The 13,946-nt window shown below is 41.8% G+C and overlaps 1 protein-coding gene across 1 annotated transcript; it reads left to right on the top strand.

The window, feature by feature from the left end:
* Nucleotides 1-5,449: 5,449 nt before the first annotated feature.
* Nucleotides 5,450-13,701, top strand: gdnfa (glial cell derived neurotrophic factor a). Its single transcript, XM_079365017.1, has 3 exons — nucleotides 5,450-6,174; nucleotides 7,080-7,310; nucleotides 10,687-13,701. The coding sequence occupies exons 2-3, from the start codon at nucleotides 7,106-7,108 to the stop codon at nucleotides 11,244-11,246; spliced, it is 765 nt and encodes a 254-aa protein (XP_079221143.1). The 5' UTR covers nucleotides 5,450-6,174; nucleotides 7,080-7,105; the 3' UTR covers nucleotides 11,247-13,701.
* The last annotated feature ends 245 nt before the right edge of the window (nucleotides 13,702-13,946 follow it).

The following is a 13,946-nucleotide window of genomic DNA, read 5'->3' as shown; positions in this document are numbered from 1 at the left end:
TCATGTCCAGGACAGACAGAGAAGGATGAGTCCAGCAGCTCCGTCAGTGACACCCCAGACGTATGTTTCGGCATTAGACTCACAATGCAATACAATTAGAGCTAAACCGGACTTTGCATTTTTTTTTTAAGCCAAATTGGATTTTCAAACCCAACTTCTTTAAAGTGACCTGCTGTATAACTTAGTGGACTGACAGCGTCGACCCTTTTTTTTCTCCCCACGTTACCTGTTGCTCTTCATCTGTCCCCTCTTGACAACATGTCTACTGAAGATTATGGACTGTAAACTCAAACTGCCTAATGCAGTTATTTGAATGGTTATGTTTGTTTTGTTAAAGACAGGGGACCTCTGGGTAGTTTGGATTAGATCGAAAACCTCAGGAATAAAAAAAGTCACAAGGGCAGAAACATAACTAAAAAAAATGCAATTTTCTTTTTCTCACGATCTTCTCCACTGATGATACAAATCAGTGCCTTACACAAAACACGTTCATTTTCTCTGAAATTCCTTCCTTCAATCCATCTTTTGAACGCTGTCCCAAGAGCATCTCAGAGAGTCAATCTCCCGATCCCATCTGTCCACCCTGCGCTGTCTGGGAAAAAATATCCCCTTAATCCTTCTTCAGCTTTTATGAAGCGTAAAAGAAAGATGCTTGGATCGCTTTTGTTAATGCTTACATCAATAACTTTTGCAGAGCTCTCCTCCTCTCACGTTCCATTGAATTCATCGTTTCCATCACGTCCCTATGAAGTCACTGGTCTGTGGGAGAGCGCTAACTGTACTCCCATTTAAAAAACAAAAGTGATAATTCACCCTTGGCTAACAATAAGCTGTTCACACAGCAACCGTAGCAGCCTATGGCCATGTAATGACGGGCGACAACTTCATGTAATGACCCTTACATAGACAACTTCTCACAGTACTTTGTAAGAGAACAACAAAATGTACATCGTGTCATTGCTTTCAAATTTTAAAGTGGGACTTGTGGGTTTTTAAATGGCACCCCTGTACACATTTAGTAACTGTGCCTCAGAGATTTAACCTTCCTTACTTCCTCCCTTCTATTTATAACAGTGTCATAGTCCTGCCTGCACTTTGATAGTACCAAGTGATCTCATTTACACACACTGGCACACGCGCACAGTCTCCCACACACACACACACACATATTTTTGCACGCATACGTGCGAAAGATGCCAACAAATACTCATAAATGTCTGAGCACTGACTGAAACAGATGGAAATACTGCACCGAATGCCACAATGGCTTGGCATCTGGCAGTTAGCCATATCTGAATAGTAGCATGTCCTAATGGATCAGCTGAAAGCAGCGCAGCCTCACTACCTGCCCTCTGTCCCTCGCTCTCTGTGCCAAAGGGTGATCCGGGGGCTCTGTGCCCGCTGACAGCTGAGCTCACTCTGGCAGACGAAGCACACAAACACAAGCAGAATACAGAATGAGAGGCTAGTGTCAGGACTGGCGTTAAAGCCAAAAGCAGTGGGGAGTCAGAGCTGCTGTGCATAGGGTGGACACAAAAGTAATAAGCAGGCTGAGAGCCAAAGAATACATGAAGACAAAAGTTTGAAGTAGGGCTGTGCAATATTTTGCAACTGCATCGTTATCCTGATGTGAGACTACGGAAAAAGAAATGCATTTGACTAAATTGGCTTCATAATCACTGAAGATGCTGGATATGTTTCATTGTTGTTTCACAGTTTTTATAATAAACTGAAGATCACAATTCTAAATTGAACGTGTGACGATCTATTGTTCTTGTGAACGTATCCAAATATAACCTTGCCATGCTTTAGGCATGTAAGGATCCAGCTGATCTGCAGCCAAACTATGTATTGTATTTCAAATGTTGCTCACTCGGTCATGTTTTGGCCGGAGAGGGAGAGCAGAAGATGTCCGACAGCAGAACAAACAACCTGAACTGTGCCGGCCAACCCACTTATCAGCATGCCACAGCTGAACGGCGTCAGCATCGTCCCCTGCCCATGTCCATCCATTCTTATGCTTTATTTTTACTCATTAGGATTAAAGTCTCCATTTGAAAGCCACGCTGTACAAATGTTTTAAGAGGAATATTGCTTTTAGAATTCTCATTATTTTTATCAATAGAAACACAGCTCCACTATCCCACAATTTAAGATAAAACATGCTACATTTCTGGGGCCGCCGGGAGCCCAGTGGTCAGTGCTCCTGCCCCATGTACAGGAGACTGTAGCTATCCAATCAAATTTGACTTGTGCCTCCTAACATATGAGGCACAAGCATAAAAAAAAGATAAAAATAAAACACTGAAGATCATCCATAAGATGAAAAAGACCTGAAATAAATCAACAAAAAGAGAAAAGTCTGGACTTTTTTTTTCCAGTTTGATTTTTACACAGTCTGCAGCTGTTAATTTTAAAATCTTTTATAATTGCAAACAGTTTCTCATCCAACCCATAATAATGCTGTAAAAAGAAAATCTCCCTTGTTTTGTTTTTTTCTTCTCTTTTAGAGCAGTTGTATTTATGGCATGGGCTTCCTGAGGGAGTCGTGCATTGTGTTCTGAGATCTTTAAATCATCAAAGAGGACTTTGTGTCGTTACACTGACACATGTTAAACAAGCCCACAGATGCCTATATTTTATTGCCCATTGCATGCAACACTGACTCATAGGCTCTTCGGTAAACACACGACCATAACCATGAACAGGTTTGTTTGTCGTCTCTCTGTGACCTGAAACGCGACAATTTAACACAAACAAGTCATAATCAAGAGATAGAATCCACACAAGAAGACAAAATAATCGACCATGTGGCACATTTGTTTCATATTATTATTTTTTTTTACAATTTCACGTTAAACTGAAGCAGCTGCAGTACTGTGGATTGTTTGTGGTTATGTCTTCATATAAACTCTGTGTGGAGTCGTATTTTTCTCTTCTCCATCTGCGAGCCTGTCAGCTCTCCCGAGGAGGCTCGACATCAAAAATTGAGGTGATGGTCCCATCAGTGACACAAATAATGAAAGAGGGCTCTTCTGTGTGAGTGACGCGTCTCTTCCTCACACCCCATGTGGTGCTGATTCGTTCAGCTTACTCATGTTTCTCCTCCGAACAAATTAATATTTATTACAGTCACTCAAGCATTCAGCTCAGGAGACTTATGACCCTGCTCTATCTGTCCGACTGTGCAGCGCTCGCATATAAAACCCCGTCTGTGCTGATGGGTCTATTTTGGGTGACCATTATCTCCTCCACTCGGCCTGTGGGAGACAGAGGAGGGTCACAGAGGAATCCTTTGGGGACTCTGCTGCACGTATCAATAAACAATACGGCCTCTGTGTGTCATATCTTTGAGTGACTGTGTCCGAGTGTGACGCGTCATACTGTATGTGGTGACGTGTCAAAGTGTCGCCCGTGTCAGATCTGCAGCTCTGATACAGTCCTTCTAAAATGTATTCAGTAGCATCCAAACGTCGAGTGTGACATGAGGAAGAAACATGCAGACTTGATGAAGTCAGGCGGAGGGCTTGGTAACAAGTTAAGGGTAACTAACTAATAATAAGGGCTCTAGTTACAACTATTGTCACTAATTCTGAGATGACTTTCTGAGTCAGTCCTCTGATCTGTGAGAACTCACAATGTTTCAAATGTCCAGCAGTTCTCTAAAGCCACAAATACAGATTTCGTATAATCCACATCACGTGGCCCTTACAATGTAAAACACCTCTCATAATTTGCTTATTTGTCTCTAGGTAACCAGCCTTAGATAGCGAGTTTGTTAGGAAGTAATAAATGTGATTCCTTCATTCGGACCCAAGATGTAATGTACACTTAAAGCTAGAAGAAGTTCCAGTAGACACAGCAGTTTTAGATTTCTCTACTCCAACTTCTCTCATACTCTGAACTTTAAATAACCCACAGAAGTCTGAAAACACTCACTCTGCCTTCTGATGACTCAATGTGTTTGTTTTTTTTATTATTCAAATGGAATGTGAGACAGTTCAAATTATATTCAAGTGTTTGTGTTTGTTTACATAAGTGTGATTTCCTTTCATCATTCTCTTTACCTGCTTGTTCCTGCTCAGTGTGAATGGGAGACAGACTTTTCCAGAATCCACTGCTGGAAAAACATAGCAGAGAGTTCCTGTGGAACCTCAGGTTTGTTTTTTGTTTTTTTTTAATAAATTGTAGACTAGATTGTATGAAGCGATGTTGTTTACTGTGTCTGACCGAGAAGGCAGGCAGAGTTTGTATTGAAACACCTCAATCACAGGATCTGGGCTCAGCTCAAATACTGTACATCCAGGTCACGTTTCGAAGTGTGGACATCCTAAAATGTAACTTGTGTCTGGATCTTGAACATATAACCATTAAGTTAAAGGGTTTCCTCGCGTCAAACGCAGCGTTAGAAGCTGTCAGCTCACTGAGCTTAATGCAAAGACACCATGTGAGGACATGAATGGGAGGAATCTATACAATGAGGACTTGGCTGAGCAGCATGCAGCTTAAAGTAAGGGTTGGGCGCACATAAATGCTTGGAAGGAAAACATGTATTGACAAGACATTTCAGCCCATGAGCAAACAAACATCAGCCTTAAAACGATTGAATAACAGATAAGTCAGAGTGGATTTAACTTGTCAGTGCTGAGATTTCAGTTCTTTTATTGTACAGCCATCTTTAGCGGCATTTAAACGTGTTAAATTAAAACCAGAAAGCTTCCTGGAAGGGCAAGTGTTTAGTTGTTGGAAGGAGCTGGTCTCTTTTGGCACATGAACACAACATGAGTTTAATTGTGAAAGGGCTGGTTTACTTGTGGAATTCAGTGTTGCAGGAGATGAAAGGTGGGTGTAAATCATGAGGGGTGATGGAAAGGCTTGCTCAGGTGCCACGGTTTAGTTAGTTCCTTCTTTTGTGGTGTGTGGTGTTGCTCCGGGCCCACCTTGACAAGAAAATGCTTATTGAATGAGCAGATGCTCAGAGGTGTGTGTATGAGTTACAAAATGATGCCGCAAATTTGGAGAGCAATAAATCCCACACGTCTACATCGGCTGACACAGCCTATCAAAGTGTGCGCTGTGCCCGAAATGCTCCCCTTAGATGTTTACAAATATGTTCTAGTAAATAGTAAGTAAAGTGGGACTCTTAAATTTGAGATGTGGGTAGCCAACAGACGGAACTTGACACCGTTGCGCATGAGCGCGCAGATCAGGTTAGAAACATGTATCGCAACAGAACATCTCCAAATCGCATTCCGCATACTGAAATCTAATCCGAGGACATCAGGATGTGTGACATAATCCCCAAGACATCTGAAAACTGCGCTGCTCCAAACGTGGGCTCCAGGGGTTGGTTTGTAGAGATATGTCGACCCTCTGTTACTCACTCTTTGCTCCTGCAGGGGTATATAAAAGAGGGGCGGGCACCAACTGCCCCAAACGTCAGAGCGCACTGAACTATAAATCTCTCCAAACTGCCCTCTGCGCCCGCTGCGGTGTTATGCGCAGACATCTGTCCGGATTCAATCCCAGTATGAGGACAGCGCGTAAGGAAACTCATCGAGCGACATAGACTTCATCTGACCAAGAGAAAATGGAGACACAACACCCTCATATGAGTTGTTTACTATGTCGAGTTATTGTCAGATGTTGGCGATTATGAGCTTTTGGCGCATTTCTGGATTAAGCAGCGTTTGAAGTGTTTTGTCAAGAGGCAGACGAGCGCTTCTTGCACTCTGGGAGACAGATAGAGTGCACTCTTTGCGCCTCGGAGACGCTGATGTCTTCATTGGACTGCTTTCAGTCGGAGATGGTGGAACTTTCTCGGATTTCCAACGTGGAAACGTAGCATCCAATTAATCAGCGACTGCAACTGTACCCCGTGAGGCGCAGTGGCACTTGGTCCGCTTCTCTTCAACACCTACCTTTGGACTTCAAAGTGTGGGGAGACGCACGGTTTGGTTGGTGCTCTAGATCGGAGTATGAGAGACAAACTGGTGCGATATTTCACCTTTTTTTTCTATCGGGACACAGAACAACATTTGAACTCGTTTTAAAGGAGTGTGTCTGTTCACACGATTCAAGCAGCTGATTCAGCTTTGGACACTCAATGAGTCGCGTTTTCTGTTTATCACCAACAGCCAAGCGAGTTTCAGGTCTGCATGGGCCATATTTAAGGTAAGTGGTGCATTAATGTTATTATTTGAAAGTGAAAGTCGTATGTTCTATGTTTGCTGAAAGGGCATCAAAGCCCCAATTAAGCAATGTTTGTTTAATTAGCATAGCAAAGGGAACATAAATGTTTCATACTGTACGATTACACATGCTTGTCAAGACTTTCCCTTAGCATGTTTCAGACCAGTATTTATCCACGCGTATCTCTTTAGGTTTACTGCAGACTCAACATGCCATTAGACGGAGTCACGTAAGCTTTGGGGATCGCCATCTGGCCAACTCACCATTATTTAGGCTATCGTTGCCAACACGCTTTGGTGCGTGCTTTAAGCAGCGCATTTTTGTTCGAGGCGCACCCTCCGTGCCTCATTACGAGCAGCCTGACTGATAGTACAACATCATGACTGTATTATTTTATAATCCTAGTGGTGTGGACGTCTGTAGAGAATGTATGAGATTTAAAGATAATGCTTTTAGTTTTAAAACGGCACTTTTACGCACGGAGTTACGCACACATTTCCTCAATTAGTTTTCTATTTTAATTTAGTTTTTGTGTGCATCTGTACTTTATAGGGTCATTTTTCACTGTGATTAACATATTGGGATTTTGAGCCGTTTACTATGTTGTTTATATTTACAGCAAACACTTCTTTGAGACAGAAAAGTGAGGGTCAAATCCGCCTCTTGAGATGATGACATACAGTTATTAAAACAGAATGAGTCAGGGTTGGCCAAACTGTTTCAAACACTGTAGTGACATTTCTTTAAACCAGGGCTGGCCTACATTCCATGAGAAATGTGCTCATCTGATTCATATAATATTTATTCTTGATTGTTAAAAAAAAATGTTTATGATCAGGTTAGTTTTGTTTCCATATTGCAAATTAAATATCCTCTTCTGTTTGCAGCTTTCCTTATCGGAACTGAGTCTAAGATGAAGTTATGGGATGTTTTGGCCACGTGTTTGTTGCTCCTGAGCTCTGTTGCTACACGGCCTCTCTACCGAAAGACATACCCAGCCAAGAGGACTTATTTCCCCAGCAGCTACAGTGATCCTGTTCCTTTGTCCGCGGAGGAGGAAGAGCCTACGTTCCAGGGTGAAGACCACAACTTGCAGGAGATCTCTATGGAGGATCAATGTAAGGCACACAGCGTTATTGAACATAACAACTTATAATGGGCACGCATTGAGCTTAGCAGTGGATAATTGCCCAAGATTGTGCTGCTTGTAAAAAAAAAAAAAAAACATCTTGCCCAACATGCATATAACCATTTAATCACACAGGAAAAGGTGAGATTCAACATGTTTGAATCAAACTTTAATTGACTGCGATGTGTGAACTGAGAAGAATGGTGTGCAGTTCATATAGTAGCTTAAGGGAAAATCTGGCTTGAATGTTTAGATGTGTATCCCTTCTTGACTTATCACACTTGACAAACAGCACGTATAGTGATAGCCGGTGGATTGAGCCAACAGAGAAGAGGCCTACATTGATAAGCTCCTCAGACAAGCTGGTTATCAGGTGGAAGATCTTCATTTGTGTTTTATGGCTGCTGTGGGTTACATCATGCTGATGTCAAAACAAGCCAGCAGCAGGGGGAAAAGCACTGACAGCTCAATATCCCCCTCCAGACTCCCTTGTTTATGTTCACCTCTGCCTCTCTGTGACACAATGCCCTATGACCTCTACCCGTCTGCCAAAAGTCAGAAATCATGGCGTGTCTCTGAGAAAACAGTTAGAACCAGGTCACATGAATTTCCAGGGGCAGACAGGGATGCTGGCAAGGGCCGGAAAGTTTGAAGCACCAAGCGAGAGTTCTGTGTTTATGTTCCTTTTAACAGCGACAGTGGGCAGAAATTTATTTTGTTTGGATCAACGTGACACTGTATCATCTTCACACCGAAGGGGGACGCAGCCAAGAACTAGATAAGGAATGGAACATTTGGACGAATGTTTGTGCTGCCACCTCATATTCAGTTTGGACCAAGCTGACATCACTGATCTTTAACCCGCGACCATTAACAATGCACTAATAGTGTAAAAAAAGAGCACTGTACAAAGAGAGGAAGGAGATTTAGGTTTGAGCATTACCACAAAGAAACGCATGATTTTCTTTTGCATTTCAAACTGAAGTATTGAGTTAGACTGATACTTTAGAGAGAACATATCTGGAAGAAAACAAATTCTATTTATTACATTTAGTTATTTTTTAGTCGGAATTTTCAGAAATTACATCCATGCACATAGCACGCGCACACAGTTTTTAACCTTTTAAAAACTGTGTGCGCGTGCTATGTGCCCACCATATCTACTAAAGAAATTACTGTGTGAACGCCAAGCTTCTTCAACAAGCAGGTTAAAATAGAATTCGAAGGCATTAGCTTGAAAAGGAGACTGATATTTCCACAATCAATGTTTGTGACTTTGTGAGTTTTCTCTGTCATATGCTGCAAGTGGGTTGGTTATTATTTTAAACAAAAACATCTCTCTTAAGTAGTATCATAAAGGCAACATTTGCACATAAATCATGACATTTTCAACCACCCCTCTATTCTGTCAGCAGCTGCACACTGTAGCCACCCTGCCTGTCAGCAGGCATACAATAGAAGGTGTCCAAATCAAAGGGCAGGTGTGTCTAAACAGATTGGCTTGGGCTCACCTGATACACGTACCGCGGCCCAATCAGCTGGAGAGTGCAGGCAGATCAGATAGCAAGAAGAACAGGCAAAAGATGATAGAGATAGGTGACACTGCAATAGAGAAGCTATGTTAACCACAAAGCCACCTGCCAGACATCACACTCCGCCGCACTGGATTCTTCACACACGCAGACATGCACACACACACACACACACATCCAGTCTCACGTGCACAGAGTAACCCAGGTGACGGGATTAGAGGTGAACTAATTGATTCATTTCAGAACAATATGTCTTGACGATTCAGTCCAGCGTTTTCCAGACCTGCGGGTATAGAAGTGGGAGGGACGTTACTCTTTAATAGAATCAACATGTGACACATGGAGGGTCCAACGTTTTCAGTCAGTCCTCGTTGCTCCTCACTGCAGATGGTGCAGGGCTGTGCTGGTGCATGTTTTCAGTTTCAAGCAGACTTCAATCTGCTGATGTCTAAATGACTCAGAGCATATGATTTCCATTTATTTTAGCCTTTGAAGTCTTAGTGGTCTAAAATTACACCCATGAAAGGTTTAAATGACTGAAAAACAACCTTCCTAATGGTGGTGTAATTGGTTTTTGCCTACTGTATCAATACAGGCATAGGTGTGTGAAGCAAGGCTGGTTATTTGAGCTGTACATCCTTTAACATCTCAGGTTGCCAGATGATTGGAACTTTATGGAGGCATTACGCTTTTAATAGATGCCATCATTACAGAGGAACAAACTGTTCTTCATTTGATGACAAAATTCTCAAATTGGAACGGACAACACCCTCTGACCTTTGACCTCCAACTCATCCCCCAACAGCCATCATGGAAGGAGTTAGAGCGGGGGGAAACCTGCACATCCATATGAGCAGCTCTGGACCGTTTTATGCATTCCTCCACCTGAGACTAATCTATAAATCAGCATGCACCATTTCTCATCTGCACGTTTCTCAGTATTTATGGACGTTGTCTGCGTTTGTGTCAGCATGTGAGCATATGCTGGCTGACTATAAAAGTATCCGTCAACAACAATGTACACCACTCTTTTGTGGAAAAATTGCGTCTCAGATCTAGGTTACATGTTAGAAAAGTTCCCAATCTTTTTTTCCTCGGAGCTACCTTATTGTAACTTTTTAATCTGTCTGTTGAATGTAAGGTGACTGCTTGTTGCCCCTTAGCTTTGGCTTAGAATGAAAAGGTTTAAAAAACAGTTTATTTCTCACTATTGTTGTGAAGGTTAAACAAGTAACTTACAACAAAAATCAGAGGGAGGAGATCAAAGTTCAATTTTGTTGTTGTTGGGCTGAACCAGACTCGTTGTTCCTCCCCATCTTTGTGCTAATCAAAGCTAACTGTATATTAGTTGGAGCCTCATAGTTGACAGACGGTCATGAGGGGCTTTTTTTTTTTTTTTTTTTTTTTTTTTCTTCCCCCAAATGTCACTCTGTCAGAAAGAAAACATTTTTTTCCTGAAATGTCATCTCTCTTTCTGAAAAAATGTATTCATTATTGTCTTAGCTGTTTCAAGTTACAGTACATTCAGTTATTATCATGTTCATCGAACATAATTGGTTTTTAACTTGATCGTAAAGACAACTTAAGACTTAAATGTTTTTTTGTTGTGCAATAATTCCTCACTAGTTATGACGTTTTATTATGTTGGATTTGTTTGTTTCACAGAGATATTGAAAGTTGTACTTATTTGCCTTTTACATTCTATCCAGACATAAAACCATTGATTAGCACATCCTTGAAGTCACCTTTGAAGATACTTTTCATTAGTCCATATCTGGGTTAAAATGATTGTTTTGAATAAGTAACTGAATCTGTTTTGTCTGTGTTTTCCAGATGACATCGCAGGTCCCTATCCAGAGCAGTTTGATGACGTAATGGATTTCATCGAGGCTACCATTGGCAGACTCCGAAGATCGTCAGATTCCAGAGAGGGCTCCAGGGGACGGAGGGAGCAGAGACAGAGGGGAGCAGCAAACCCAGGAGGCGCGAGAGGAGAGGGGAGAGGACATGGGGACAGGAGGCGAGGTCGCGGGCGTGGGGGGACTCGAAGCAATAAAGGAGGACGGGCTGAGAGGGGAAGGGAGAGAATATCAGTGCAGACTCGGGGCTGCTTGCTGAAAGAGGTTCACCTCAACGTGACAGATTTGGGGCTTGGCTACCAGACTAAAGAGGAGCTGATCTTCCGGTACTGCAGTGGCCCCTGTGCCGAGGCAGAGACAAACTATGACAAAATCCTCAACAACCTCACACACAACAAGAAGCTGAACAAGGACACACCCTCGCGCACCTGCTGTCGACCTATTGCTTTTGATGATGACTTATCTTTCTTGGACGACAATGTTGTGTATCATACGTTGAAGAAGCATTCTGCCAGGAAGTGTGGCTGTGTCTGAGGGAGTCACATGGATGTAAACAAATGACAGACATGAGCAGCATCAGTAAACTAAGGATCACCTTTACAATCTGATGTTGCTAAGGCAGAAATCTCTGTCTTCAATGGGCATCAAAGGTCAAAAACTGAGTGAGTTGTCTCTATTTGGCTACCAAGGGAACCTATACTGTACATCTACTTTTGACAGTCCCAGCTCAGTACTTCAGATTGCAATCAGACACATGCAGAAATGCATGCGGTGTGCATCATTTTGCAGAAGAAACTATTGTTGTACTTCCAGATCTGCTCAAAAGGTGAATCAAGAAAACTGACAAAGTTGGCTTGTTTTTTTTTTTACAAGAGGTCATTTTCCCAGGCACATCTGTTTTTCAATCGTTTGCTCTTTTATGACTTCAAACCAGAGAATTTCGAAGTATTTTCAGCTGCCATCTAAATCACTTCCACTCTATTGTCTGGATATGAAGGTAAACATTTAGAGCCAACGGATGACTAAAAAAAAACCACACCGGAGCACAGCAAATACTTTAGGGTGCAATGCATCTAAACAAAACCCGATCACATATATATATATATATATTCAAAATATAGACATACACATATGTGTAAGAGGTATATTTATTAAGATTGAATTAACTTATTGTTTATTTATTTTGATCAATTTTATGAAAGAAATAGTTGTTTTTCTTATTTATTTAAGGTTTTGTCTGTCCTGGATGGTGCCAAAGTGGGGCATTTTCTCAAGCATAGTCTAAAAAGTCGACCCGGAACTGTAAAACACTCACTCACACATCCTGATAACGCTTTCTTGCTTCACGAAGATTCCAGGGTTTCTAGGTTCATCAGTCCAACAGATTAGCATTAGCTACCAAGTAAAGGGAGGTTCGGGAAGTGACACAGAGAAGGGGACCAATGTGGACCCCAGGAAGAATAGCTGCAGTAATGCTGCGGTTAACGGGGGGGGGATCCTAATATACTAAGCTAAACCAATAGAATTTTTTTTTTTTTTTTTGACTGAATTGATGTGTTGTGTATGAGCAGTTTGAGGAACCGATTGGTGGACTTAATTTTCGGTCATTTCACTTTATTTTAGTAAGTTTGACCAGTTGTTGCTCTTTCATCACAGCACCGGGATGTAGACCTATAATTAAACATTGTAAATATGTATGTTTACAAGAAGACTCATCGCTGATTTATATATGATTTAATTCTGGACTGTTTTTTAAATTCTTTGTCCAGAATAGATTCAATTGTCACTCCAAAAAAAAAAAGGCCATCACATCTTTAATTACACTTAAGACTCAACAAGAGTAAGGTGGTGGTCTCCCTTAGGACCTGTAGGTGACTAAAAAGATCCATCTTTGTAGTCAAGGAGTACAGAAGCTGCGAGAATGCCCGCCTACTAGCATTACGTTATTCGAAACCTCAATCTGGCTTTGCACCAAGTCTGAGCAAAGGCTTTGTAGCGGTTACTGTCCCAATAGGCTTTAAAGTTCACGGGACTGCGCGTTTTCTGTCTCGACTCTTGACAGACAGGTCTTACTCCCTGAAAGGGGATTTGAAAGTGATCCTCTAACATGAGTCCTCACCAAACATCCCCGTTGGCAAAGGCATTTTGGTGAAGGAAGTTTAAGGAAGAGCTAGCAACTGTAGCGGCTGTCATCGCCATTCGTTGTAAATATCTTAAAACGAAACGTTACAACAAAGGGAATTGTTTGGAATAACAGAAGATAAAAGGGAGGCTCAACATCCTTTACTCGTGTAATAACTTGTTCTGCCAAGAAAATTCCCAAATTTGACAATATTACAGGAAAACGGAAAGCTCTTTAAAAGCATTTTGCTGTGCCCATTGATACCCTGTGCATGGAGCTTTTTAAGTGGAACAAAGAGAGCCCTCGGGTAGGTCTTGATGTTAGCACGGATTAGGGACCAAGGTATCTGTGCCCACCCAGCAGCAAGCAAGCCAGCTTTACTGTGTAATCCCCCTACACACAGGACAAATCCACTGCATAAAGCTGAATTTAGGCCAAACAGTACACAGAGAGGGGGAAAAAAACTTGCTTTTATCAAGGCATACCTCATCAATTGGATCATCTTCTCCTTTAACAACTGATTCGTGCGTAAGCCCTTCCAGATGACAACGTGCCGTCAGGAGACTTCCCAGAAGCCTCGGAGGGCCTCGCTGCTCTCCAACACTGTACCATACATTAATGTATGTAAACTATGACTGCCAGCCCCACTCCTCGTTTTCACCGTTTGCTCTTTTCTCTGTTTCTTCTCAGTAGAGAAGTCTTCTGGTTTTCATGCGAAAGATGTCAAACAAAAGGTACAGATGCAAAAGAATCCTCAGTGTTACCATTCGAAGAAACGATTGGACTTGTTTTCACTCCTCATTGTGTTCACACCTCTGTGAAAACCCTGTCATTTCGTCTCACTTGTTTCGTGTTTCAGAACCAAAGCTCTAGGCAAACTTTATTTTTGTACAATATTCATTTTATAACTTTTTAAAAAAAAATTAAACTTGTTTCTATCAAATGAGCACGACTCCTGGTGTTTTCGACATGTACAACAATGCACCCAGTGACAGATGGTGCCTGTTTTCCTTGGGTACGTTTACACAAGCATCGTGTAAAATAAAAGATGAAGAATTGGGTTAAATGGAGAATTGTGGGGACAGTTTGAGGGATGGTCTCTATAATGCATC

This window comes from Symphodus melops, assembly GCF_947650265.1.
Source record: "Symphodus melops genome assembly, chromosome: 16".
NCBI classification, from domain to species: Eukaryota; Metazoa; Chordata; class Actinopteri; order Labriformes; family Labridae; genus Symphodus; species Symphodus melops.
This window is presented reverse-complemented; position numbering and strand designations above follow the sequence as displayed.